Source organism: Calonectris borealis, chromosome 2 (assembly GCF_964195595.1).
Source record: "Calonectris borealis chromosome 2, bCalBor7.hap1.2, whole genome shotgun sequence".
In the NCBI taxonomy this organism is placed as follows: domain Eukaryota; kingdom Metazoa; phylum Chordata; class Aves; order Procellariiformes; family Procellariidae; genus Calonectris; species Calonectris borealis.
Genome location: NC_134313.1, coordinates 25,900,904 through 25,928,448, shown reverse-complemented (window position 1 = coordinate 25,928,448; position 27,545 = coordinate 25,900,904). Strand labels below are relative to the sequence as shown.

Genomic DNA, 27,545 nt, shown 5'->3' with positions numbered 1-27,545 from the left:
GGAGTACTTTAATAAAAAACTTTGAGTAAAAACATATAAATACTTGTATGTGAAAGATATATTGACTTCACAAAATAAAGCAAAGTTATGAGTACATGAAAACAGCGTAAGCTATCACTGTGCTGTTTAAACAAACGAATTTTATTTTACTACTTTTCAAATTTCAAGTACCCCATGCAGATTTCAATGCACTAAACCCAGATATTTTTCTCGCAGGCTATGAGAGAGGAACATTTTTTAAAAGTAGAATTGCAAATGGAAAGAATGGGACACAACATTACTTTCCAGCAACGCACCACTGCAGAAGACTATAGTCACTGTAAAGCCACTCAACGACGCCAGCTCTGAGGTTCTGACAGCTCAAATTCTGCAGGAACTCTGGACGCTGCGAGACCAAATTCTGAAATGTCAAGACATGCATTTGGAATAAAATTTTTTAGAGCTCATATTTATAGGATGTGGACAGACGCATTTTTTTGAGTTCCCAATGACAAAACAACACCCACTGTGATGCACACAGCTGTATTTTACACAGCTGTAATTTAAGGTATTAAGCCAGTTTGCGGGAGTTAAGATCTTAGAAAATATGGCTCTTAGAAAATAGCTATGTGGTTTTATCACCTTGACTGGTATATTTAGAAATAACTAAAAGCACACCGATTTTTTGGCGACATTTTCAAATACTTTCTCTGCAGAAGAGTCAGTCCCTGAGGGGCCCTGATCCCGGCCTCTGAAGCCTGACAGGAAGGAGCATCCACCTGCCAGTCCCAGAGACCCCAGACGCGGCCCCGGGGCTGCTTCTGGAGTTACACCGCTGGCAAGAGCGCCCACAAACCGGCAGTTAACCGGCGCTGCGCCGCCTCCCTGGGGCAACCGCAAACTAAAATAGAGCCGATTAGTGACCGTTACCGTGGAAATGCACCCACGTTACTGCGGGCCTGGCAAGGCCCTGCTGGGGCAGGGACACCAGCGCCGAGGCCGTCCCTCGCCCGCTGCCTCAGCACCGCGCCAGCCGGACCGGGGGCGGGCCCGCTCCGCGCAGCGCTGCACGTACCACAGCACGGGCATGTTTCTGCCGCGGGGTGCCAACAGGGGAAGGAGCACGGCGCGACGAAACGGCGGGAGAGGCGGACACGCCGCCACCTCACGCCCCCATCCCCGCGGCGCAACCTCCCGCCCCGGCCCCGTGTGAAGCGCCGCGGGGTCTCCCGCCCCGGCCGCAGGGGCGGTGCAGCCCCACCGCCGGGCGGCGCCAAGCAGCCCCTCGGCCACCGCCCCGCTCGCTGGCTGCCACGTCGAGGTTGCTCTCCGCACCGCCCCTCCGCACCGCCCCCCGTCTTCCCCGCGGCCGGCACCGCCCTGGAGAAGGCGGGGCGGAGGAGGCGGGGGAGGAGGGTGCCAGGCGGCCGCGCGGCCGCTGAGGGGGCGGGAGGCGGAGAGCTCCGCGCCCGCCCTTCGGGCGTCACCCTCCGCCCCGCGCGCGGGGCTGATGGCGGCGGCGCGCTGCGGCAGTGGCGGGCGCTCGGCGGGGCGGTGACGTTGCGCGCGAGGCGGAGGGTGGGGAGGAAGAGGAGGAGACCCGGGCGCCTGCGGGGCTGAGGCAGCCGCGTCCCGCCGAGGCTCCGCTCGCGTCCCGTTCTCCCCCGACCCCCGGCGCCTCCGGCTCGGGCAGGCGAGCGCGGCTCTCCTGAGGCCGCGATGCGCTCGGCCTGAGCGCTCCCTCGCTGCCCCGCCCGCTTTGGGCCTCTGCGGGGCAGGGGGCCGCGATGGCTGCGGGGAGCTGGCAGGAGGCGGCGGCCCAGCAGGCCGAGGAGGCGGCGGCCCGGGTGCGGGACGTCCTGTCGGGCGGCCTGGGCCTGCTGCGTGCCGAGCTGGGCCTTGAGCTGGGCCTCGACCCGCAGGGCCTGCCCACCTGGCTTGCCCTGGTGGTCCCGGCCGCGCTGGGGCTGGGGCTGCTGGGGCTGCTTCTGGCCGTGGCCTGCGGAGGCGGCCTCCGTAAGAAGCCAGCGCGCAGCGCGGGCGAGAGGAAGGGTGACGAGGCGGCCGGCGCGGGCCTGGCAGCCGGCGGGGGCCAGGGCAAGGCGGCGGGCCCGGGCCCCGGGCAGCTGCACCTGAAAGGCGACGAGCAGAAGAAGCGAAACAAGAAGAAGCTGCCGGAGAAAGCGGCGCGGGTGAGGGGGGCTGCGAGGATCGCGCCGCTCGGGAGGGAAGGGGTGAGGACGCGGTGGGGCGGGGGAGGCGGCCGGGCCCGGCCGCCGGCGGGGGCGGCGGGATGAAAGACTCATTGACAGCGGCGGGATGGGGACGGCGGCGGCGGGACTTGCAGTGGCACCCGGCCGGGCGCGGGGAGTCCCCTGCGGGAAGGCCGGGGGCAGGTCGCGTCTGGCGAGCGGCCCCGAGCGCGGCTGCCTTTCCCCGGGCCTTGTCCCCCGTGCCCCCTGCTCGGTGAAAGGCCTGCCGGTTAAATAGGCACTGGTGAGAAGGGGGAGGACCGACCGCAGGATCTGGAAGCCATAGAGCTCCCCCGAGACCCCGTGCGATTCACCTGGGTGATACTTGCTTGTGGAAGGGATGGGGGGTCCTGACTGTCTGCTCCGGAGCTGTCTCGTGTCGTCTGGGTTACTCGGTTGCTGTGAAAACCTGGAGGAGCAGCGCGCACCCACGGAAATCGCACGTTAATAGTCCTGGGTGATGAGAAAGCCGCTCGTTTCTTTTTAGAAGCTTTTTAATGGAAACAAGAATTATATGAAAGCGTTATTTTTTTTATTATTATTCATCGAATGGCTTGCAGGGTTAGGAACCAGTAGTAGAGACCTTAGTATGGCTTAGAATTTCAAGCCAGGAGTTGCAGTCCAGGCGGGTACAGCCTGGAAGCAGCATTGTACAGGTACAGATTGGAAGCAGCATTGTAAGCCCCATAAATGCTGTGATGATTCAAACTTGAGTAAGGCTTTTTGCTGTGTCTTTTTGACAGAACATGTTGACATCAATCTTGGGGTGAGCTTGCCTCAGTAGGAATATGTCTGATTTAGTTGTTACAGTAAGGATCATCTCCTTTAATAAGGAAATCTGTGTCTTAGCAGCCCCTTAAAAACAGATCATTCCTGTCTTTTTTTTTTTTTTTTTCCCCAAATCCTCAGTATGCGGTGTGGGAACCTTCCATCTTTGACAGTATGCGTGCACTTCATGAGAAAATTAGTAGAATGCAGAAATTATCAACTATCCTTTTAAAGCTTCCAGTTACCATAGTTTTGGGGCTTGAAGGGATTGCTTCTATAGCTTTTATATTGTTAGTATGTTCGTAATCCTATTTATGTCCAAATGGATTATAGGAATGAAAGTGCAGCAGATGTCCCCTGCCTGTTACAACTGTGTCTTTTAATTATATCTTGCTCTATAAAACCTGAATTGTTTACCTAATGACCAGAAAAACGAGAGAAAATGGGTTTGTACCTTCATTTGAGACTATGGCAGTATTAAGACTTGAGAAGTTTGGTTTTTCTTTTTAATGAGACATTAAGGCTAGAATATCTTGAAAGAAAGCAAAAAAATTCTGCATACGTCACCAACCTGTCTTTGAGCAGTGAACTAGTGAAGTTGATTCTGGAAGTTGCAAGAGACCAAACGCTGAGCACCAAGAAGAGGAAGCATTGTGATTCAGAATCTTTCCAGTGTAGCTAGGTCTCCATTTTGGAGAAGGCACGTTAAACATGCAATTTTTTTGCCATCTTGAACAGCAGATCCTTCAAGATTTAGTAGATCCTTATGCCTTCTGGAAAAGAAAGACTAATCCTAGAAAAACATGAGATTTTGCTTGTTTTATTTTTCTTTAAACTCCAGTATAAAAACAAAGCATAAACTCTTGCAAGTCATCATTGAAAACATTAAAAAATGCCTCCACAGAAGACAGAGTGAAGAGGTAGATACACTGTTAACTTGACAATAATCTGTAGTGCAGGGCTTCATAAAAGCAAATTTTGTATTCATTTTATATAAAACTTAACTGACATTTTTGGTGAATATAAATACTTGTACTGTTTCAAGCTTGGTTTACTGAGGCACAAAATAAAGTTAAGGCTATGTTAGAGCAAATATTTTCATAATCAAAAGAGTAAAATAGTTTTTCAGCTGTCAGGCTGTCATTCTGTATTGTTAAGATTTTTGAAGTTATTTTTATAGTACTTTGTATTCATTATTCCATGCAGAGGTGAAAAAAAACCAAACCACCACCTTTTGCAAAAAGAAAATGCACAAACTGAATCATTAACTGTAGTGCAAGTAACTTTATAGCAGTGGCAAAGTTTAATAGGCCTGCCTCATGCTCCTTTTCCAAGGTAAGTTCATAGAGACCTGTAGTAGCATGTCCCAATGTTTTCCAACTTTCACATGAAAAATTCTCAAAATAACATTGGAAATTTAAAGATGCAGCAAAACTTCTCAGTGATTGCTGCCTAGTCATTTTCGTGTTGTGTTTTTGTACACTGTGATGCTAATACTGAGGTCTGTGAAGGGAAAAGAGTAAGCCTATTATCGGTAGATTTACTACAGGGTTTGCTATGCCAGGGTCTAGATTTCCATTGAGGGCATTTCGGAAAGCTTAGAGCAACTGGTCTGTAGCATTAAAGAGCACACTACAGACGTCTAATTAAAAGCTGTAGGGTTACTTTAATACAGAATTACTGAGCTCATCGTATGGCAGGTGATGCGTAACTCTCATCAGTTAGGATCAGAAATGTTCTTCACTATACCCTTTCTGAGGAAGGGTATTATTGCTTTAGTTCTTGCACGTGGCTTTATTCAGTTCCTGTATAGGTAGGGTACGACTTACCTGATACTTTTAGTAAAATAAGTTTAGTTGAATAGCACTGCGTTGACTGGATACAGTAGCAACTATGTTTGTTTACTTGCTGTGGGCAGACTGAGAGAAAAATGAAGCTGAAATGGTTTAGCATTCATTAACCCTATAGTTTACAGAGCCAGTTCTGGCTTTCTGTAGCTGCTTGGAGCAAGGTAGTATCATGGTATCCTTACTTTAGATTTTTTTTTTTTTTTTAAGTTCCTGGCAGGGGCAGAGCTCTTTGTCTCCTTCACAGAGTTCTTTGGCCCCTGTTAAGATTCCTCCCCCCCTTCCCCCCCCCCCCCCCCCCAAATCTCTTGATCTTTAATTTTAATTCCTTTCCCTTCCAAGTAATTGCTGTGCCTGTCTTCTACTTTTTAAACCTTCAGCAGAAAAAGGTGAAACTGTTCTTACGTGGTTTCTACACAGTCTGCAAAACACCATAGAAACTTGAGAGTAACCATCTGTACTCTGCTACAGCTTTAGAAAGCCATTCATATCATCTATTTGTAGATGCAGAAAATACCAAATTGACTATGTACTTCCTATTGTTTGAAGTACACCTGGACAGTAAATGCTACACATTTTAGTAAAAGCATTTGCATTCGTTTGAGAAAGTTTCATACTTGGTGTGCTTGAAAGAACTTTTCAGGCTATGACTGTTTTATGCTTATTGCACTTAGAAATAGACTGCATTAATACTTTTTCATACTTCCAACTGATACTTACATGTTGGTTTTGTGTATCTGTTAATTGTCAAATGGCGGGAGAAGTAGGGCTGTAGGATTATCCAGTACTCAAAGGGAAAATTGCTTAGTTTCTTTCTTAAGAGAAGCTTATAGAAAATAATATCGGTAAACAGATTCTTTCATTAGCCAAAGATATTCTAAGTAGGCATAGCTTTATAATGTGTAACTAAGGACTTCGGCTAATATGGCCTTGTAAGACTCAAATGACAGCAATTTCATTACTGCAATTTGAAGTGTGAAACTGAGTTATCCATTGTTCTGTACCATATTTAAAGGACAATATTTTTCATTTTAACAGTCTCAGCAAAACCTTATTCTACTTTTGGATTATCTTAATGCCCTCAAATGAATGTGTGTGAAAAAGGTTTATTTAAATATTGGGACTTTAAGGTCAGCAGGCAAGAAGTGTGTTCAGAAATCAGTAGTGTTATTGACAGCACTATTTCTGCCTTGTTGCATCTTCCCTATAGCTTTTGGGATGAGGGGAAAAAAAGATGGCAAATAATAAATTGCACAATTTGAATGAATTAATATTGTCAGTGGATGTTTAATATATCACCATAAAGTTTTAAACTTAGTCTTTTTGACTGTAGTTGTCTTTTAAAAGAAACATTTCTGAATACTATAGAAAAGCTTTTTTCTTTCCCGCTTCTGTTACTATCTTTGGTATATCCAAAAATGGTCACATGAATTTGGGTTAAAATTCTATGATTCATCTGTAGGCAGAAAATAAATGTGGAAAGCTTCCACTGAAAAGGAGACTATTACAATTCAGGGATACATTCAGGGAGAAATGTATCAAAGTACAAGTTTTTAAACATATTTCTAATGGTTGTTGTTTACATGATAAGATGACCAGACAGCATTTTAAACAGTCATGGGGATTAATTTTTCCAGAGGGTTTAATGGATACAAATTAGTTTATTACTTCAGGGAAACAGCTGAATTTTTTTGAAATTAAAGATTAAAACTTTTATCTATTGAATTTTTGAGAGGGATTAAGAAAGTAGTTTTCAATTTAAGGTATATATGTAATAGCAAAGAGCAAAGCAAGGTACAGAATTTAAAAAGTTAGTTGGCTGTAAGTGCTTTTGACACAGGTCCAATACCAGATGCAGCAAATCTGTTATCTAACTCTACTGCTAAATAACTTAGAAATAGTGATTCTTCCTGCAGCTTAAGATCTTAAATGTCACGGGTACTGCCATGGATTGAAAGACATCACACCACTAATAACATGGCTGTACGGAATTTGGAGAAAATAGAGGGGTTCAAGAACTGATTTTTGGCAACGGGTTATTTTCGAGGTTGAATATCAGGTTGTTAGTATCCCTGTGGAATCAAGTACTGTGAGTTTCATTGAGAGGAACTTTAGAGAGAGTTTTGAGACACAGATCTGTAAAATATACTTCATTTTCAGAATGCTGAGAGAAATGTACTGCATCTTAGACATGAAAAGTCTAGTTTAAAGCTGGTTGCTGCAGGAGAAGAAGAGTTAGGTGACCTGATCTTTGAATTTCTATTAATAGTTACAAAATAAGAAGTTGGCATGCTGGCTAACTACAGCAAGCAATACTATGTTATGCACTGGTGAAAGCATGCCAAGGGTGATTTGTAAGCATAATATAACATGGCAAGTCTTAAATACCTGTACCAGTTAAATTGAGGATCAGATCTGATATTTGAAGGAATAGGTCATGCTAAGTTGTAATATGTTTTACTTTAAAGCAATCAGGTTCATGTGATGCAGAGTTAAAATAGCTTTTGGTTTTTTAATAACAAAGATAACTAAAGATAGTATAGTTTGAACTTTATTTAAAAAGAAATTGCAGAAATGAAAGCAACTATGAAGTAGTTATTTATGCTTAATATCTTATTTAATTTTCAGTCTTTAATTTATCTGAATCATTATGAATGTGAATCGGTATGAAACTTGTGTGGACTCAGTAACAGTTACTACTTTTGACAATTGTTTTTCACTTGGTGAAATTAATGGCTAACAGTAGTATAATGCTTTGCTTATTTTCTGCAGTTAAGCACAGTAACTTCAATCATAGCTTTTTGTTAACAATAAACGTGACTTTAAAAATTATTACATTTTTGCATAGGGAATATATAGGCTAAGGTGTATGCCGTTGCTGTCAAAGGTGATGATAAAGACTAATTTAATGACTGTCCAGAGTTTTAACTTCATATGTTAAATAATACATGCTAATTTTCTTTCCTTTATTATGTGAGGGGGAAATGGTAGACTAACGTAACGACTATAATCAAGTCTGGATGAAAAGAACAATGGGCTGTCATGCTTAGTCATGCTTTGTGTTTGACTTCTAATTTCTGTTCTACTATGAAGTTTAACTTGTGAAGGAAATGAGCTGTGAGGGATATGCATAGGTAGAAATTGCAGAAATTTGGTCAAGGTAAAAATGATTTTAAAAATTCAGCCCGTTGCTGAACTGCTACAAAGTGGTAAATGTGTAAATTTAATTAGATAATTTATGGCACATAAAAGCTGGTAGCTTTCAGAAATTTAGCCTTTAATAAGCAATTCCTGTGTTGAGTAGGATTGAGGTGAAATGAGGAGACTTCTGTTTTCTTTCCCTTCTCATTTCTATGTTGGTAAATATAGAATTGCAGTAGATATTTTGAGTGCCGGTCCACGATTCTGGCTGCTTTACTTAATAATCTTGCGAGCATTTTTCAGTCAACAAATAGTTGCATTTCAGTAATAGGGTAATTTGAGCTTTGCTTCATCTGCTTTCTCCAAATTTTTTATTATTCACACTTATTGTTTACACAGCCTAATGGACGGTCTTTCCTTGATGTTTCTGAGGATGAAGTAATACAAACTGTCCGTAAAGAAAATATAAAGCAGCCTGTGGACACAGAAAAGAAGAATGAAAAGGTCAGTTGTGGATATGAAATGACTATGTCAAAGTTTAGTGCATGTTATTTCAATGTCTAATAACTCTATTTGTGATTTGAAATCCTGTTACATAGTGAGCGAAGAGGCATATTTCTTACTATGAAGAGTACTAATCTAATTTGGTGTTGGAAAGAGCTAAAGTAGTATTTTCTTAACTTCTGAGATCGTGCCTTATCACGGACTGTTTGCATCAAGCAGACTTCTCTCCCCACCCCCAGCTAAACACTGATATCTCTGTTTGCCATGTGAAAACGTTAAGCCTACAGAAATTAAGTTTGTGTCTCATCTTTGCTGGCTTCTGTGGAGATGCAACATAATGATAGTATTGTTAAGTGGCTTGAAAATGGTCTAACAATTGGGGGACTACTATTCAAAGGATTAAGACCATGTGCCTGCTTATTTCTTTTGTCAGATGTATCCATTAGTGATTAGAGTTCTTAATTTCTGATGACAAATATGGGCTTTGAAGTCTGGTGTGAGCTTTTTGTTATGCAAATTGAACAGCTACATTAAAAACATCTTTTTAAAACTTGGTCTGTAGCTTTATCTGAAAGGTAACCATACTAATGGCAATGTTATGTTTTGCATTGTGAGGACTAATATCTTCTAGCCTTATCATAAATGCTATCATTTGTAGGCAACATGGGTATATTTATAATAGGCCTTTGATGATAATTTTTGGCTTGGTTCTTTTGCTGTGCATGAAATTTTCCTACTGTCATGGATTTCTGATTTATTTTCTTCAACAAAATACATTTGTTCTAACTATACAAAGGAGTGTTGGAAAAATAAATGATTATGCATAAACAGTCAGAAACCAGTAGCTGATTATTGTAATTTGTTTAACTCGTTTAAGCTTTAATTAACTTACTTGACTATCCTATAATAACTTCTTTTGCAGTTAGTATGTTGGCTAAAAGTCTGTCTCCTGGTAGTTGGCTGTAGGGCTCTAAAGCTTTTTAGCATTGGCAAATAGAAAGACTTTTCTGTGAAATGGCTTTGCCTTAAAATTTCATGGTGCACACTTCTTTCTCTTCTCCACGTGTCACATGTCAGATTGACATTGTGGTTTTTTTCAAGAACATAATAAAATTTGATCCTGAAGGAATAACTATATTTTGCTTCTCAACTTTCACTTTATCTCAAGCAGGTTTCCAAGTAGGTAAGGTGTTTAAATGCTAAACTCGAGCTTTACCTTAAAATTGCAAATATAGTGATCTGAATTTTAAAATGTTAAGTTGAAGCTGCAGCTCCAGGAAATCAGTACCACTATATGGATATGGATACTTATTCAACTGATTATGTTTTCGTATCACTTTGGGGGACCCTGAGCAAAGCATGATTGCCTCAGGACTTGATAGTTACCCTTCAATTAAAAACATACCCAAGAACTTTCTTTAAACTACAGGTAACTTTACAGGCATGTAATTATTTGGTTAAGCTTCTCGGGGTATCTGTTGCATTTGTAAAAAAATCAACCTGCGAAGAAGACTGTAAGGGGTCCTGTGTACGTGTCTTTGTATAGCTTGGGATGGGTGGTGTAAGTCAATGGGTGGGATTTAAGTAGTATGTGCATGTGTGTAGATAACATGAATATATATAATATATAACCTGAAGGGTAATTTTTTTTTTGTGCTTGAATATATGCTTTCAATGAAAATCGCACTTCCTTTGTATTTCTGTATTTCTTAGCTGCTTCAGGGTTGTGAATTTCATGCATGTTTTTTCAGGATAGTAATTTAAGTTGTATTCTCTTGTTCTGCTTTGGGGGAGGGGAAGCTTTGGGTAATGTCTGGATTGTGACTGTTCATAGGGTTTATGATTCTCTTGATGCTTTTAATAGTTTCTTCCCTTTTTTCCATTTGAATGACTTGCACAGTACAGGTTTTTTTTAGTTTTTAGTGTAAGAGATTGTATCAAAGAAGTGACTCTGTGGATAGGATTGCAGGATGTTAAAAATTCATTGCTTGTTCTGTTTGCAAACACACAATTGCCTTGTCTTGAATGCTACAAATAAACAGGCCATTTAGGGATGAGCAAGAAAGGTTTATTTTTCTATTGTTCTTGCATGGGGTACAGTGCATCTTAAAGATTTAAAAAATTTTGGCAGGCCTGCTGAGTTCCTCATGTGCTCTTTGGCTGGTGGCAGAGCCAACACTGGCAGCTTTCTGTGTTGCAGAAGGTGACACTTTGAATGAATAGGCTTCTGCAAAATGATCACTTGCTCAGTAACCTTTAACATCTCTTGCTGTTATCTCAGTAACAAACTGACTGAAATGACTGTTAGAGCACTAAGTTTGGCAGATGGTGCGTAAATTGGATAACTAATTATGGTTCTGGTTTCTCAGATCAGGTTCTAGTAACTTGGGTTAGGAAATTAAATATATTTTCAAGATTTGAATTCTTGATCTTTTTAAAAAGTGTTTGTTAGTGACAAACTTTATTTTTAAAACTGTTAAACTTTGTTTTTGTGAGAAGTGTAAAATTTGATGTTGATACCCCTGTAGGGAGCTATTTATTTAAGAAGCTGGAGTTAAAACTTGGAGGAACAGTCATCTTAGAGTCTGAGAGACTTCTGAAGTCATTTCAGGTGTTCTTTTAGTGCCAGAGGACAGTTGGATAGTTACGGCTTTATGGGTGGGAGATTCTAAGACCTCAACTTCCATACTCAATGTAGCTGAAAATGGGAGACATAGGTACAAACTTACTAATCTTTCCTCTGCTTGAACTCCAAGAAGCAATTCGTAATTGTTTTTCACTTTCCTTTTTAACTCTTTCCTTAGAAGGTGCTTTGGCGAATAATTTGACTTGCTCATATTCTTAGAACCAATTCTTCTCAGGTTGCTTTTGAAACCGGCCCTTCTCTTTTGGAAACTTTTCAGAAGTTAGATGACTGGTATGTGGGTAAAGGTAGTCTACTGAGCAAGTAAGTGAGGTAATTCAGTTTGAGTGCTTCTGTATTGTGGGTCCCCTAGTGCAGTAAACCATGAGTTAACTGTTCAAGTCAGTTCCCTAATTGTTATAGGTGTGTTGGCACAGCACTGCATATAAGCAGTGAAATTTTTATTATCTCTGGTGCTGCGCTAACAAGCTATACTGCTTTCAGTACCTATATTGAAGCTACGTGATACTTTTTGGGCATGCTAACTCAAAAGCATGTGAGCTGCATGCCGTTGTGGGCCCATAGGATATCTGCTGCAGCTGTGGTGATAATTTAGCTGTTACCAATTCTGAATTCTAGGGAGATTGTTATACTCTTCTTGGCCATATAAGACTAGAAAATCATGTAGTTTGAACTCGGGTATAAAGCTGGCAATTACTAGTCTTACTCTGGCAGAAGCACGTATTCCAGAAAGACATCCAGCATTCTTAGAATATTCTTATTTGAATATTCCAGAGACAGTGAATCAGTGAATAGTTCATCTTATAACATTTGCGTGGATAACCATCTTTCTTTAAAAAGTCTGGATTTTGTCATTCCAGTTTATCTGGTAGTTCTTACACCTTTCTTCTCTAGATTGAAAAGCATTTCAGCACTGTATTTTCTTTCTAAGAAGGTAGTCAAGTCAATTTGCCATCACTTAAGCTTGTCAAAAGATTAAACTCCAAGGCTTTTTGCAATATACTCTCCCCCAGTATCTTGGGTCATTTTTTATCTTTTTTTCTCAATATTGTCTTTTTAGCACTTTACATTGCTACGTGTTGTACCAAAACTGCTTGCAGAAGCGGTCATCTCTGTTCCTCTGTTTATTTGTGCTTGTATAGCCAAGAAGCCATAACTGGTGAAACCTTGGAAAAAAAACCTGTATGTCTATTGTATAGACTCTAATCACAGTTCCTGTTTTGAAGTCACTTTCCAAGCTGGAATTCTCTTACCCGCTTTTTTTAAAGGAGTCACTGGCATTATTTATTTCTCCATGTATAACTTGCTTCTGCACAAAACAAATTTTGCCAGAGTGGGATCTGCCTGCCAAACAGTTCATTACTCCTCTGTGACTGTGCTGCCATCAGCATAGCTTCTTCCACCAGGCTTTGTGCTCTGTAGCATAAGTAATTGTTCCCTCTACCTGCCATTTGTCTGTTGCATAAGTCTTTCATGTTACTTCAGTAGTGTTAACTTATGTTTAGCAATTAGTATTGTTTAGTATTCCTTTCAAGGGACTGTCCATACTGAGGGTTGCTCAGGGAAATCTGTCTCAAATTTAGTCCTGTATTTTGGGGGGGGGGGGCGGAATTCTAAATCACTCTGACAGGTGATCACTAAGTAATTACTAAGGTAATGTTTTATTTTTATTCTAGTCAAAGAAAAAAAAGAAATCAAAGGGAGATGCTAAAACAGTTCAGGATACGTCACGTCTAGATGGAAAGGAAGTTGATGAAGGTACTGAACACAAACACACACAGAAAAATGCAACTAGACATATTTTGGCTTAAATGCTGTAAGACTTACTTGTTTGTGCTTCATAAAGAAACGTAAGAAACTCATTTTGTCATAACTCCATAGTTGCATATTATATCTGGAAATCTGATCTTTGAAACAAAAGTATTTAATAACTTCAACTGATTTTTTTTTTTTTAAGTTAAATTTACAGAAACTGAGAAAAGTCGTGAATAGTAGGGCCTTCACATTGTTCATGTTTTGCTCTGTGAAGCAAAGCATTGCATCCAGAATAACTTACCTTTGGCCAGTTGTTCATGTTTTCAAACTAATGTTGAAGTTGACTGCCATGTCAACTGATTTTTAAACTGAAGCTGTACTCGGACTTCAGCTTGATATGAAACAAACTAAAACTCTTTCCTTTTTGCTCTCTGACTTATTTAGTGATGTTTTCATTTGGGGGATGTTTTAGGAACCTGGGAAACTAAAATCAGTAACAGAGAGAAGCGACAGCAGCGTAAGCGAGACAAGGTGCTGACCGACGGTGGCTCAGGAGAATCAAATCTCCAAGGGGTGGAAAATACAGTTACTGTATCCATTGAACAACTGATGCCTACACCATCGCTTCCGGTTGGTCTCAGGAAAAATAAAGGTATGATGGTCGATAGGTCTGTGAACGTGTTCTAGAAAGATAACTTTACTTGAATGCTTAAATAGTGACTCTGTTTTGGATGCGTGGTAGGTATATCTGGAGGTGTAACTCTTGAGGAAATTATTTCAAGCTGTGTAAAGATACTTTTCATTGTGCAAAACTCTCCCTTTTTTTGAGCCACACTTTCGCAGAAGCTCAGGAGGGAACGTTTTGGAGTGAGTGGCTGCGACGCTGGCCTCCACACTGGTGCTCTGTCAATAGCTGCACAGGCATATGTCCCTATTCCTTCACTTGTGCTCTGCTGACTCTGCCCTTTATGTTTCTGGAAACTTCAAAGGCACCCTCGGCACTGCTGCAGGCAGCACCAACTCCTTAACTTTTTCAGCACTTCCTTGTGGGAAGGTTATGCCCATGAGTTTTCTTTACAGATTATTCACCGCTTAACATGTAGACATTTTTTCCAACATAGATTTAGTAGTGCCTGTACTAAAGCTGTTCATAATGGTGGGACACATCTGGCTGAGATTTAGTAATCAATTATTATATAGCTAAGGAAGTGTAGAAGCTTTAGCTTCTATGGCTGCTGCTGTTCCAGAAGAAAGTTGCATGGGCTGGTTTAAACCATATGTAGGCACAGGAATTCGTATTTGGCTGCAACTGAGAAATGGTTTAAGAAGCTAAAAGAATCTGAAGACACAAACAGTTTAGCTTTCTAACATACTTTTAACCTACTGATCTATTTGGTGCTAGAACCTCAAATTTCATCTAATTAAATCAAAGTGATGAAACAACTGAGCCTAGCAACTGTCTGGTACCTTGTAACAATTTATTGACATTTGCATGCCTTACCTGGTGTTTTTATTGATACTTGTTTGCATCTTGACTGCATGCATGGTTCTTGTCTTGAAGACTAGCTCAGTTGTTTCCTGTTTTCTTTTTTTCTGTCCATTACACACAAACAGCTTCAAAAATGGTAATTCCAGCTGTCTATATACTCTGTGGCTAGCCATAACTACTGTAACCTCTCTAGCCAGAGTCCCTTATGCATCATATGTTCTTATGTATCATCATTGTACCAGACTAATCTGAAAAGAATTCAGCTCTCTGTAGTGTTTTCATGGTAAGTTAGAAGTTAGAAATACCTATATATTTCTGAAATACTTAGAGCTGCCCTTTGCTTGAAAATGGCAGCCTCTGTTTTTGATTTCTGCTTGCCATTCTTGGGGAAACTAGCTAGAGGTCTTTGAAATTTGCAGTTACTTGGTTTATCGGCCCTAAATCAGTTTTGAGTTCATTCTGCCTGCAAAATAAACACAAATAATAATAAAAAAAAAAAAGGCATTTTAATTTTATTCTTAAGTTTTCTGGAAATGTCTTAATTTACTTAGAGGTATTTCTTAATATATCAATGATGGATACTCTTCTTGAAGATTTTTACAGGCGTTGCTATTTTGAAAAAACTTACTCTAGCTCTGTTTCCTCTTACTTCTTAATCAGGTGATGCACTTCTGAATGCGCAAGTTAGCAGCTCTAAACCTGCAAAGGGGGAGTCATCAATTCCACAAGGTAAAAGGCTTTCATTATTAGGCATCCTAATTAACTAGAAAAGTGTTTTGCAGGAGTGAAAACACAAATTCTCACTGCAGGATTTTGTGCGGTTACTGGTGTGGAACTTTATTATGCAGCTGGCTTTTTTAGCTATGCAACTGTTATACTTCTAAGTTGCAATTACTTAATAGGTTGAAAAGAGTCTCTGTTACGTGTAGAAAAAGGATTCGGTATCTAGAATTTTCAGCCAGATTACCTATTATACAAATTGTTACTTACAGAACAGTAAAGCGTATTCTCAAGCTCCACTTCAAAATTCTTTATGCTAGCTTTTCAAACTTACTCACTTTTTTGTGTTAATGAATTGATTATTTCCTCAAAGAAAAACTTAATATAGATAACTGCAAAGAGCTCAAAGATACCATCCTGATTATTGTAAAGTTTGCACTTGTTTCAGATTGTATACACAAGAGTTACTCAGTTCTTTACATACTTTGTGAGGCATACTTTAAATACATTCTTTTTGAAAGTACATAAGTATAAATGTATGTTTATAAAAAAATATACATGACATTAACAATTATGCATATGACATATAAAATACTTGGCTACTTTTAGACTGTGATCGACTAGTGAATCTTAGCAGTTTTCTAATTAAGAGATACAGCTATAGAAATACTTAAAGTGAATCAGTTTCGCATAATGAAATCAAGATGGTTGTTTTTTACTCATGGCCCACACTAGCGGTGTTGTTTTAATGAAAAGTAGTCGGTGCAATTAAGCAAGTCAATAATTGAGTTATTAATAGCACCCAGGTCCAGAAAGTGAATCGCTTTCTGCTGGTTTTTGAGAGCTTTACTTCACATGCAGACTTCCTGGACCATAGCACAGAAGGAAGGAGCTGTATTCTTCAGAGATGCATAATAGGAGGACAGGAGGCAATAATCAAGTTTCAGTAAGGGAAATTCTGATTGGCCATGAGGAAGAAAGCTCTTCATAAGATTGCCCAGAGATGCTTTGAACTATCAGCCTTTATGATTTCCAGAACTTGAATAAAGTGGTATGATTTTGAAATTAGCTGTGTTTTGAGCAGAAGGTGGAACTAGGTGACTTCCAGAGATCCCTTCCAATCTTAAGTTTTCTGTGATTCTGTGAAAACTTGCTGGTCATATAGAAGGTAAATGTTTGTGACATGTTGTGGGAGAGTAGTATGATAAACACAGAATAATCAAGCTCCTGCTTCAGGACTTCAGCTGTCTTTTTGCAGAGTTGCAAAAGAGTTTTTCTATCAGCTACACTTTGGTTTATGTCTCTTTGCTGGTTTTGTTGTTGCCTTCCCCTAAGATGTCATATTACCCTTAGAGGACATTGACCGACAAGAACAATATTAGTGCTGTGGAGTTGTGTAGAGAAAGGATAGTGTTTTTAGGTACAGCAGTGGTGGTCTTACAGATGTCTGTGTTTGCAAATGATTTGTCTAAGAAAATCTAGGCATATCTCACCTAATCAATTCCTTGCTGGTGAGGCTGCCTTGAATGTGGTATGTTCATGCTGCCTGAGCTATGAGTTCATTTGAGGAATGAAATATTTGGTCTGTAGTTTTTGTTGGCATATGATATTGACTTACTCGTGCATCAGGTTTTGGCTGACTGTTTAAGTGTTACACTTGCAATATGCAGATATTTCTTAATCGTTTGTAAATGAGAAGTTTTTCTGTTGTTTACATTGCATATATAAAAAGAGGGAGAGCCCTTTGGGAAGGATTTGTGATACATAGGAAATCAGGCTGGGTGCGCCAGGTGATCATTAGCCTTTATGTTTTATAGGGGCATAAATTAAAAATAATAAATAAGAAGTTTTATAATGATCTTTATGTCTCAATGTACTACTGACTCCTCTCACAGTATACATTAAACTTGCTATGACTAGTAATGCCTCAGCAGGATAGACTGTTGCAGATAGACTTGTGGTCTTTTACCTTAATGTAACGTAAAATCTATTGCTTATTAATTATTTTGAGTGTTACCATGACTTTTTTTTCCTCTAACTTTGATGGACTCTATAGTCAATATGATAGCTGTGCTCTTTGCAAATTCTGTGTAGTGTTTGGGAAACATTTTCTAATCCTTGGTCATTTCTTCTACTTACTGCCTAGAGAACTGCTGTATGCAGTTATGAAACAGAAATTATTCTCCATTTAGTGCATTGGGCTTTCCACAAATCATCACCATACCCTGTAAGAGAAGTTACCTGGCCATGTTGGAAGCACCACCACCACCATCCCTTTTTTTTTTTTTAAAAAAAAAAAAAAAAATCTAGAGGCACTGGTTCACCAAGATAGCCCTGCAAAGAAAGGGACACAGGAAGGAAAGCGTAGTTTGGTGCTGTTTTTTCCTCACTCTTCAAGTTAGTAGACAGATGGTGCATATCATCTGAACTGGAAAATCAGCTGAGACAGAGCAGCAGTTCTTCTGTATCACACTGGTGTAGCAAAGCTGCTGGTCATTTGTACTTTTTTTTTATTGTTAAGTGGATGTGCATGTAAGTAATATTTTGATTTTTCATCCAGTTCTTATTTTACATAATGCTTTCATTATGCTTGTATTTAAGTTTCTCCAGGGTTGAGTGAAAGCCATACGGTAAATGGAGGAAGCTGGAATGAGAAGTCTGTAAAAATCTCCTCACAGATTGGTGTAGGGGAGGAGAAATGGACGCCTGTTCCTTCAGCTGCAGCTGGGAAGAGGAAGACTGAGACATCAGCTTGGGGCCAGGACACTGGAGATGCTAATGGAAATGGAAAGGACTGGGGCGTAACCCTGGTGGGCAGGCCCTGGAAAGAGCGTTCTTTGTTCACTCCTATTGGTAAGCTATTCTGAAGGAAACTTGCTCCACTTAAGCATTTTTACATAAGTATATTTTTTAGAGGTGAATCTCTTAAATAGCTTTATGTTTATATATTAAAAAAATCTTGGAGTGGTCTACTGAAACGTGAACTAAGCAGTTTCTGTTTACTCTGAGTTCTGATGGCCTAACATCTATGTCACTGTTTACAGTTTAACTGGGTTTTTGGAGTTTATCTGAAATAAAATTATTTCTGTGAAGGAATCAGATTTTTTTTTTATCACTCTCCTAAAATTCTGAAAGTGATTACTAAGTCATTTTTAACTTCTTTTTTTAATGAATGTCTTAAAACCCAGGTCATAAGTCTACTCTGTTGATCCAACATGATCAAATCAACTGTGTTTGTTTTTGGCAGATGTTTGTTTAGGCTCCAGGCATGAAGATTGTTCAGCTCTCCTGACATTCAGTGTTGCACTGTTTTTCTCATTAGAAATTGTTTTTAGTCTTCTCCAAGTAATAATAATGGAGAAGAGAATCCTTCGTTTCTCTCTGGGCAGCAATCTTCAACTTACTAGTAGATGCTGTAATATGGTCCTTCCCGCTGTTCAGTCTAAGCGATCCTATTCTCTTCTGGAAAGCAGTGTTCCCTTGTAGTCAGCAACGTTGCTTTAGTCTACACCTCTTCTATTTGTCACGCATATCTTGAAATGCGGTGCCTGAGGCTGGACCTGCTATACCATTGGAAGCTTTACTGTTGCCAAGTAGAGACAAAGGGCTTTTTTCATATTCCAGTTAGCTGTATTCTGCTGTATATTCTCATACGGTAGTTCTTAGTGACTGTGACCAGCTTGTTGTTGTTTTTATTACTGAGAATGCATCATGCCTGACCAGGCTGATTTGCTTCTGGTAAAATGACTAGTTTTGTGGGTGAGGGGAAGGCAGTAGACATCTTTTATGATGACTCTAGTGATGCTTTCAACACTGTCTCTCACAGTATTATTGTATCCAAGTTCGGATGGTTGAAAAACTGGTCAGGTTCAAAGGTAGTGGTTAGTGAGTCATATTCTCCCTGGAGGGTGGTAACAAGGGGGATATCACAGGGCTCTGTACTTAGAGCTGTCCTGTTTATCATCTTTATAAGTGACCTGGAGGAGGCAACAGTGTGTCATTCACATCAGATTCCCAGATTATACCAAACTTAAGTGGGGAGGGGAGAACCAGTTGATACAGTCCAGATCAGGGGTGCCATCCAGAGGGACCTAAACCAGCTGGAGAAATGGGACAACAGGAACCTGAGGAAGTTCAGCGAGGACAAATGTGAAGTGCTGCACCTGGGTAGGAAGCACCCCTGGCTGGGGACTGACTGTCTGGAGAGCAGCTCTGTGGATATGGGGTCCTACTAGACACGAAACTGGACATGAGCCACCCACAGGCCCCAGTAGGAAAGGACACGACTCCTGTGTTAACAGGAGTCAATAGATTGGGGATAGTGATTATCCACTACTTGGACCACATCTAGAATGCTCTGCCCAGTTTTGAGTGCCTGCCCCCCAACTAAATAAATATAATCCTAACCACATGTTTCGTTCAACACATTAGTGCCGCTGATTATTTCTGCTTATTTTCTATCTTACGTTTAACAGTCGAGTATATCTTGATTTTTAAGCAGTATCTCCTATTTGTCAAAAATTGTTCTGAACTCAGTTCTGTTCTTTAACATATATACAATTTGCTCCAAGGTAGGTTTCATCTGCAGAGTTAATAAATATGCTTTTCAATAACTTAGATGATTGCAATAATGGGAAGAAGAATAATAGTATGGGGCTCAAAACACAATTTACTTTTCCTTTGTGAGAAGTTTACAGATACAAAAGGCTGTAGAGGGAAGATATCTTAGAAAGCTTGAAAATTCTTTCAAGCTGGATGTTCACACAGTCATGTCTCTGTTAGCACTGATGGTCTGATGTAATAAGCAAAATAATGCCCTGAAATGATAACAAAGCTGAAATGTCTACTGTTTTTCTGACCCTATTCATAATTAAATAGCTAACTTTTTCAACATTGCCAGCAGTGTGAAGTTTTTTTTTCTTTTTTTTTTTTTTCTCCTTCCCTTTCCGCACAGCTGCTTGGAATGTGGATGCAAGGATTAATACCTCTGAACAGAATTCTACTTCTTTCTCTTCATTTGGATTAACTCCTGGGGTTTCTGGTATGTATGCCCTTCCAAAGATTTTTCCACTCTCTTCTACCCCTACCAGGTAGAAATAGAATTTGCCAAGTGTCATTATTTCTCATTGTTCTTTGAAAACAGTACTGGTAACTGTAAACAAGTGGAAGACACGTTTTGTGAAAGCCTAGAAAGCTTTTTTTTTTGCTCAAATTATGCAATAAAGTAACTGTTTTAAATTGATAATCAAAAGCTAGATCAATAAGAAGGTGATATTTCTTATTTAGCCTTCCTGTTTGTGTGTTGAGTCTAAATAATGGGCATAAGAGATTGCTCAGTATTGCTGTGTCTCAATTTGGAGATCTGAAGATTGCTTTCTAGGAAAGTGTTTGCCCTGATCTTTTGGGAGGTTTGTTACTTGATGGTTGGGTTTTCTCCCTTCAAGAACTGAAGCACTACTTTCAATATATGTTCCATAGGCAGGATTTGAAGTCCTGAGTCTTTTCTCTGTATAACGGGTGGGAAAGCTGAGCTCTGGGGTTTTCTTGTTTTGAAGGGTGAAATTGCTATAGAGTGCAAATCTGGCTTCATAACGAATCTTGTGTGTTAAACTACTGACATAAGTGCTACAGTGATTTCTTATACAATAAAGGGATCATATGTCAGGTTTTCTGCTCTCGCTTGCTTACTCCCATTATCTAACGAGCTTGGCATGGCTATTTTCTTTTAGGAAGTAGCTGGCCAAGAGCTTACGCACTTAGGCTATGTTTACTTGCATTGCAGTTTACAGTCTTTTAACCATGGAACTCGAGCTCAGTGTCCTACAGCTCACATGAGTGCTTCATGCGCTGTGCACATCGGAGCCAGGATAACAAAGTAGTTATAAATGCCAAGGTCTAATTTATCAGACTTTCCAAAGAACAGTTCATTTTATGAAAACTGACAGAAACCTTGTGTTAAAGAAAAAGAAGAAACAAAGTCTTAATTGTATAGAGAGTTTTAATAAAATAACATTTCTCAAGGGAGCCACTTTAATTCAAGTCCAGTCTCTAGGCTAAAACTTAAGAAAGCTTAGTTAATGAAGTGGGATGACAGACTGATCTGAGATTCATCTGCAATACCACCATTCCAACTTTAATTGAAAGAGAAGCGTGAAGACAATGAAGTATATTCATCATCTTTGATGCACATTAGCCAACAATATTTTAATGCAAAGAGACCACACTAAATATTCACTTCTGACTTGTGACTGGCTAGCAAAAAATGAGAACGTGTCAAGGTTCCTGTCATCTGAGGTATCTTTTGTAGTAGTGTGTATAAAATAGGAACATAGCTACCTGGGTGTCTATTTAAGCTTCATTTCAAAAGTAAATCTCATCAGAAAGTAATACTCAGTCTCACACTTTAGGCTTTTTTGGTTTTGTTTTTTTTTTCAAAAATGGTTTGTTTGCTGATGCTTTATTTTTCTTAACATAATGATGTTAGATGTCTAACACTTTCTGTTATCATAACTGCCTTACTGTTGTTTGTCATGCTGCTTTTATGTTCCTGAAACCTTTTACTTGAAAGGAAAATTGGATTCTTAGTAATGAATAATTTAATTGCTATATCTGCAATGTAATTGGTCAAGTTTCTTTCTAGTACTCTTTCCTTTTAAGCTTTTCCCTGTAAGAGTTCTTACTGATACAGGGTAATAATTTTACCACCCATAAAAAATTTCATTGTCTTTTTCAGTTTAAGGAGACTGCTGTAAGCCTTATCGACTGCTGTTATTCACCCTTATCTCTTTTTTCCATATTCTTCTCCTGACTTAATTTTGTCTTGCTTCTTCAGTTCCCTTGTTTTCTAAATATATCTCATTTTCAAGAGCCTTGTAGTTTTCCTGTCCTGTGCAGTCCTTAGATTTTTTTTTTTTTTTCCTTTGAGCCTTCTGTCTTCCTTTCCTACTTCGATTGGAATTTCTTTACCCAAGAAAACTCAGTAAGCTCGTTAACTTACAAGTACAATTTTATTTATTCCCTTTCAGGATCCAACAGTGAGTCAGTTTCTCAGGCTGGTACTTCTGATTTTCAGTGGGATTTAAGTCATGCTCAACCCCCTGTGGATGACGAATGGTCTGGGTTAAGTATGTTCCTCTAAAATGTTCATTAACAAAATTTTGTTAATTACTGTTACTTTAAAGTGTAGTTACTTACATTAGCTACTTGTATTAGCCAGTCGTGAGCATCTTAAGAAAAACGTGGAATGTTTCACTTCTGTAAAGCTAACTGACAGTCTGAAGAAAGCAGGAAGAAGTATTTTGACAAATGATAATAGAAAATGGTTAATTTTTATGAAAAATACTTGGATATTGAAACTCAGAAGTGAAAGAGAGCCCCTGCATTTTAAGATAGTTCTGGCTTTTGCTAGAATATCTTGGTAATCAGTTGAAACAGTCCTACTGCAAATGATGAGAAAAACCTACTACAAGTCTGCAAAAGACTGCAGGTATTTAGCAGATTGAGTCACTGAGTTTGCTTTTACATGTTTGTACTTTACTGAAAACTTAATGTGACATAACTCTTGTGTTTAGTCTAACTTAATTTCTCATTTAGCAAACATTAGGAAGTTCTTATGTGTATAGAAAGCATATGCAGGATAGAAATCACTGAAATTACTTGGGAACTTGGTGTTTACTCTTTTTCCCCTCCCTGCCAATTTTAAAATATTCTTGTAGTTCTTACCACAGTTGCTCCCTAAACAGGGCTGTAATATAATAAAGTTACAGCCATTCCTAAATATTTACTAGTAAAACTGTACCCGTAAAAAAGCTTTCAGCCTTAAATTCACATTTTGAACTGCCTTGTAATTGATATCTTTATTCAGTCAGATCTAAGAATGTTTAAGAAAAACAATTTAGTGCCTCTCATTAGGTCACTGACCTGAAAAATTGGTCAAGAAGTTGGCCAGAAAAGCTGCCTTGCATGTTACCTTCTCTCTAAGAACAACTTCTTGTTTAATGACTGGAGAAGTGGAATGGATTGATGCAGTCTTTGATTCCACCAGTTTTGGCATGACTGCTCTGACACCAAATCATTTTGACACTTATCTTTTGTCTTTTATCTGGTTTAAGGATAAGGGAAGCACATTCCAGTTAATCATTTGAAAGTAATCATTTTTACATATTAACGAAAACATCATTTATTCACATTTCTAGGCATAGAATGTTTATGTCTATAGCTTCTGTTAATAGAGTAATTCTGTCATAGATGTCAACTAATTGAAATATACGCTGATAGAGTGGGGAAATAATGGGAGTTTAGGCCAATGTGATACGCAGATACACCTTTCTGCTTTATCAGGTTCAGGACAAGGAAATTAACTATATGTACAAGTACTACTAATTTTTATTATTAATAAAAAAGAATGGATTTTTTTCTTAAAGCAACTAGTGAGAGGGCAGTAGATAAACTGTAAAGTGTTATGTTGGGCAGTAATTGTTTTTTCAAATCAGTAAATTTTAGTGTCCAAAGTAAGTGTAATTGAGGTAATATTTTTATATGAAAGCAAGAGGTGGAAAAGTATTATAAGTAATCTTAAGATCTCGTAGTGTATTTTTGGTTTCATAATGTTTGTCAGTAAATTTAATTGGGCTTATTACTGCTTTTCATTTTGACTTAATTTTCTAATGTTTAAACTGAATCTGGCTGTATTTGGCAGACCAAGTTTGCTTCTTTTCCTTCAATTTGGCATAGACTGAGGGCAAGAAATATCTGTGATGTTAATATAGATGTGAAATGAAAGATGGTCTTTTACAAGGTGTTCTGTTTTAAAATCGGCTTGCTGTAACTTTCTACTAAACAGACAGTCTAAGGCTTAGTTCTTCCCTTCAGATATTTTTAATTTTTATATAACTGACCCTTTATATCTGTCATTCCTGTGTGACAACATAAATATGTGCCATCATAAATGAACAATAGCAAAATGGGGTAGGGACTTAGAGTCTTAGAAAAAATAAGGTTATTAAAAAATGTCAGTGTTACAAGATAGCTTTTGGCTCAGTAAGATTTACACTTTCAGATACATCACTTGTAAAGGATTCTTACTAAGGTAAGATTGATCAATGTTGCAGTTCATATTCATTTTTTCACAAACTAGGAAGAAGGTTTAAGATAGAGAACAACTCTTAAATTTGTCCTTCTTCACATAGCCTAGAAAAGTATCTCAAAGCAATTGCATCTACCTAGCTGCTGCTGTGACTAGTTTGTAATCTGATTACTCTGCAAAATAACCAAATCTTACTCATTACTTAAAAAAGTCTTCCACCTATCATTAAAATCTTAACATTTTTTCAGAAGTACAGGAAATGAATATTTTTATCTTGATATCAAGAAGTGGTTTTATGCATAGATTTTATATTCTTTTTTTCATTTTTAAACTGTCAAAGAGCACCTGTAAAGTAAGGAGACATTCCTGAAAATCTTTTTGATCTTTGTAGATGGACTTTCTTCATCTGATCCCAGCTCTGATTGGAATGCACCAGCAGAAGAATGGGGAAACTGGGTAGATGAAGAAAAAGTTGCTTCTGTTCCTCAACCTGAAGAGATATCTGATGTTCAGAAGGTAAAAGGTGATATTTTCTCCTTAGCTCGAAGACTTTGCCCTTACCACTGCCATTTCTTAAAGTAACTTAAGGGTGACGATAAAGGTAATCTCTGATCTCTTTTACACTGATAAGAGTAGCACAGTTGTGTTTAATGTGTACACAGAGAAGGAAAATGCTGAATGTTGTTACTGAGAAAATAGAAGCCACTTAGCTCCATGTCAAATTTTACTGTCTAACCACAATATAAGGATTATCTTATTGTTGTAGACTAAGAGAGGATTTAGATCTGTTTTCGTAAATACGTTGTAAGAATATTTAATTCTCTGTATTAAAAACAGCATTTCCATGCCACCAGTACATGGTGCTCTCTTGCATTTTTCATTCCCAACTCCTGTACCTGTATTACCAGATAGCATGTAAAGAATGTGGTCTTCCTAAAACGAACTGAACAGATAAGATTGTATTCATTTATACTTTAATATGCAATTAAATTCCTTATAACTGTTAATTTGTGTTTAGTCTATAGAAGGCATGTTTCGTTGTCATTTTAAATGCTGAATACCTTATATCCCCATATGAAGGCTTCAGATAATGAAAGAGAAAAAGCAGAGCCAATTCTTCAGAGTTCTACAAGTGGCAAATCCAAGAAAAAGAAGAAGAAAAAGAAGAAGCAGGGTGAAGAAGCTAACTCTCCTGCACAGGTAAATGGAACAAAATCTGGATAGTCTGAAAGACAGTTGTGAGGAATTTACAAAATCACCTTATTTTTGTATATTGGTGTCTTAAGCAAAAATTATTCTGGGGAAATTCATTTCCTTATGGTATTGGATTGTCTACTATTGTTTCTCAAGAGCTAAAGTAATCCTTCTCTTACTAGTATTTCCTTTAATTTGAATTATTCTATGTTTGACTTGTGAATACAATGTAATTTTGCTGGATTTATGGAAAGCATGAAATATGTGGAAAGTATGTATCCTGAATTATTTATTTTCTATCAAATCAAGATTCTGTACTGTAAGGATGTTTCCAGGAGGAACTTTCGTCTGGCATGGGAAGCCTTCTCCTCCTGTCCTTTGAAAGACAGCTTCCTTGGTCACATAGCTAGCTAGGAGAACAAGAGAAATTGAAGTTTCTCTTAGGCTATCTTAAAGTGCAATTCTATGAGAATATAGGGTTTTTTTCTGAAGTACTGTTGTAGCTTGATTTATGTGAAATAGTAAGTATCAACGCCTCAAACTCAGTAGGTGGAGCTACTCTGTGAGTCAGATTTGAATGAGATAGTATTTGCAAACTGAGGATGGTTGGAGTTTCCTGTGTTACTTAAATAGCTTTTGAAGAATTACATTGAAACAGATTTGTTGTAAAAATAGCAAAAGCAGTTTGCACTTCACTTGGCGATTGAATCATGTTTGAATAGATGAAAACAAGTACTTTCCTAATAGGAAAAAGCTTTTAATAGCTCATGCTCAGAATACATCCTGCTTCTGCGTGTAGTAACGTTCTTTACAAAATGTTAAATGCTCAGCTGAATCTGACTAGGTGAATGGGAGAGGGGGGGAAAACATTGCTTCAGTTATTTTTGCTTTGGATTTGCTTTTTATGATTATCATGTTTTCAGTCTAAGATTTTATTAAAACGATTTTAAAAGATTAAATTCCTATTACATAGAATTCTTTTGTGTGTGTGGAGGTGGATGCTTGTGTCAATTTGCAGTGGGTTTTTTGAGGCAAATTCAAACTGAGGGTACTAGGATTGCAGCTTTTTTTGTAATTGAAATCTGTCATGTTCTGGTATCTGCAATGACTTTAAGTGTAAGTCAAGATTAATGGTTTATAGTTAACAGGGGTTTGCGAATGTCTTGCATGGATCTTAAGGTCAGTGAGTGCATTCTGAAATTATTTTTTTTACATTCCCTATGAGCTGCCTTTTAAGTTGTATATGTCAAATGGAATCCTACTGTCCATAATAACATAATCAGATTCATTTATTCTACCCATTGGTCTCCAACAATTCTGATTTTGTTACTTTTTCTTTCAATCCATCAGTCTGAGATCATCATTTAAAGATGAGAATTTCTCTGTATTAAATTTTTATGGAAAATTGGGGGGTGTTGCTTAAGAGGAGCAGACAATTGCTAATACATCACAGATAAGTTATCCTTGTTATAGCAGTTTAGTGATTTAACTTGCCAATCCTACTTTAAACTCACTCAAAATTTGTATATTTATCCTCTGAAAATTGAACATGTTCACTTAAACAGCATAATCTTTCTCATTGATTATACTTAAGTGTTCACACTCATATTTATTGACTTCAGTGTTTGTCAAGGCAGTGGAAGCTACCTTCAGAGCTAGATGTAAGGCAATATATATTCTTTCCTGTCAAGAATCAACAGACTTAGATTGTGACCTTGTTTTCACAAGGTTCCAGGGGAAGTAAGTGAAGGAACAATGTTTCAAGAGGTACTTCCAGCTTAAAACTGGAGACCTGTGTTCTATTTACTGTTCACCATCACAGGATTCTTCTGGTGCTATAAACAAATGTAACTAATTTCTCATGTAAAATGAAAACTTTCGACCATTAGAGTGTTTAAGGAGTAAAGGTTGAGACTCTTGGGTACTTTGGATATATTTTCAGTTTCTGTACCAAGAGGTTTGTTTTACAGGCGTCATGGCAGACTAAATTGGATTGCAAAAATATTATTAAAGCTTAATATATGACAGAAAACTGTACAGGTTAGTATGCAGAGCTTGCATTTAAAAACATTTTACTTCTAACAAAGCACGGAATTGAGAGCAGTCAAGTCTCATCTTGATACTCCTGCAAAGTTTTTAGAGTAACTTCAGTTTAATTTCACATTCT

General features: G+C 38.7%; 1 protein-coding gene across 5 annotated transcripts in view; it reads left to right on the top strand.

Moving 5' to 3' along the window:
* The first annotated feature begins 1,466 nt into the window (after positions 1 to 1,466).
* The window catches only part of MTDH (metadherin), a 35,954-nt gene continuing 9,875 nt past the window's right edge, over positions 1,467 to 27,545 (top strand). Inside the window, exons 1-10 of one of the 5 annotated variants that reach the window (XM_075141407.1) lie at positions 1,467 to 2,213; positions 8,387 to 8,491; positions 12,812 to 12,893; positions 13,363 to 13,542; positions 15,040 to 15,108; positions 17,701 to 17,952; positions 20,054 to 20,140; positions 22,125 to 22,223; positions 24,576 to 24,700; positions 25,265 to 25,384. In XM_075141407.1, coding sequence (XP_074997508.1) covers positions 1,767 to 2,213; positions 8,387 to 8,491; positions 12,812 to 12,893; positions 13,363 to 13,542; positions 15,040 to 15,108; positions 17,701 to 17,952; positions 20,054 to 20,140; positions 22,125 to 22,223; positions 24,576 to 24,700; positions 25,265 to 25,384 — 1,566 coding nt within the window. In that variant the 5' untranslated portion in view covers positions 1,467 to 1,766. The remainder of the gene's footprint in view (positions 2,214 to 8,386; positions 8,492 to 12,811; positions 12,894 to 13,362; positions 13,543 to 15,039; positions 15,109 to 17,700; positions 17,953 to 20,053; positions 20,141 to 22,124; positions 22,224 to 24,575; positions 24,701 to 25,264; positions 25,385 to 27,545) is intronic. The other 4 variants (XR_012672292.1, XM_075141405.1, XM_075141406.1 and 1 more) reach the window with 4 other exon arrangements.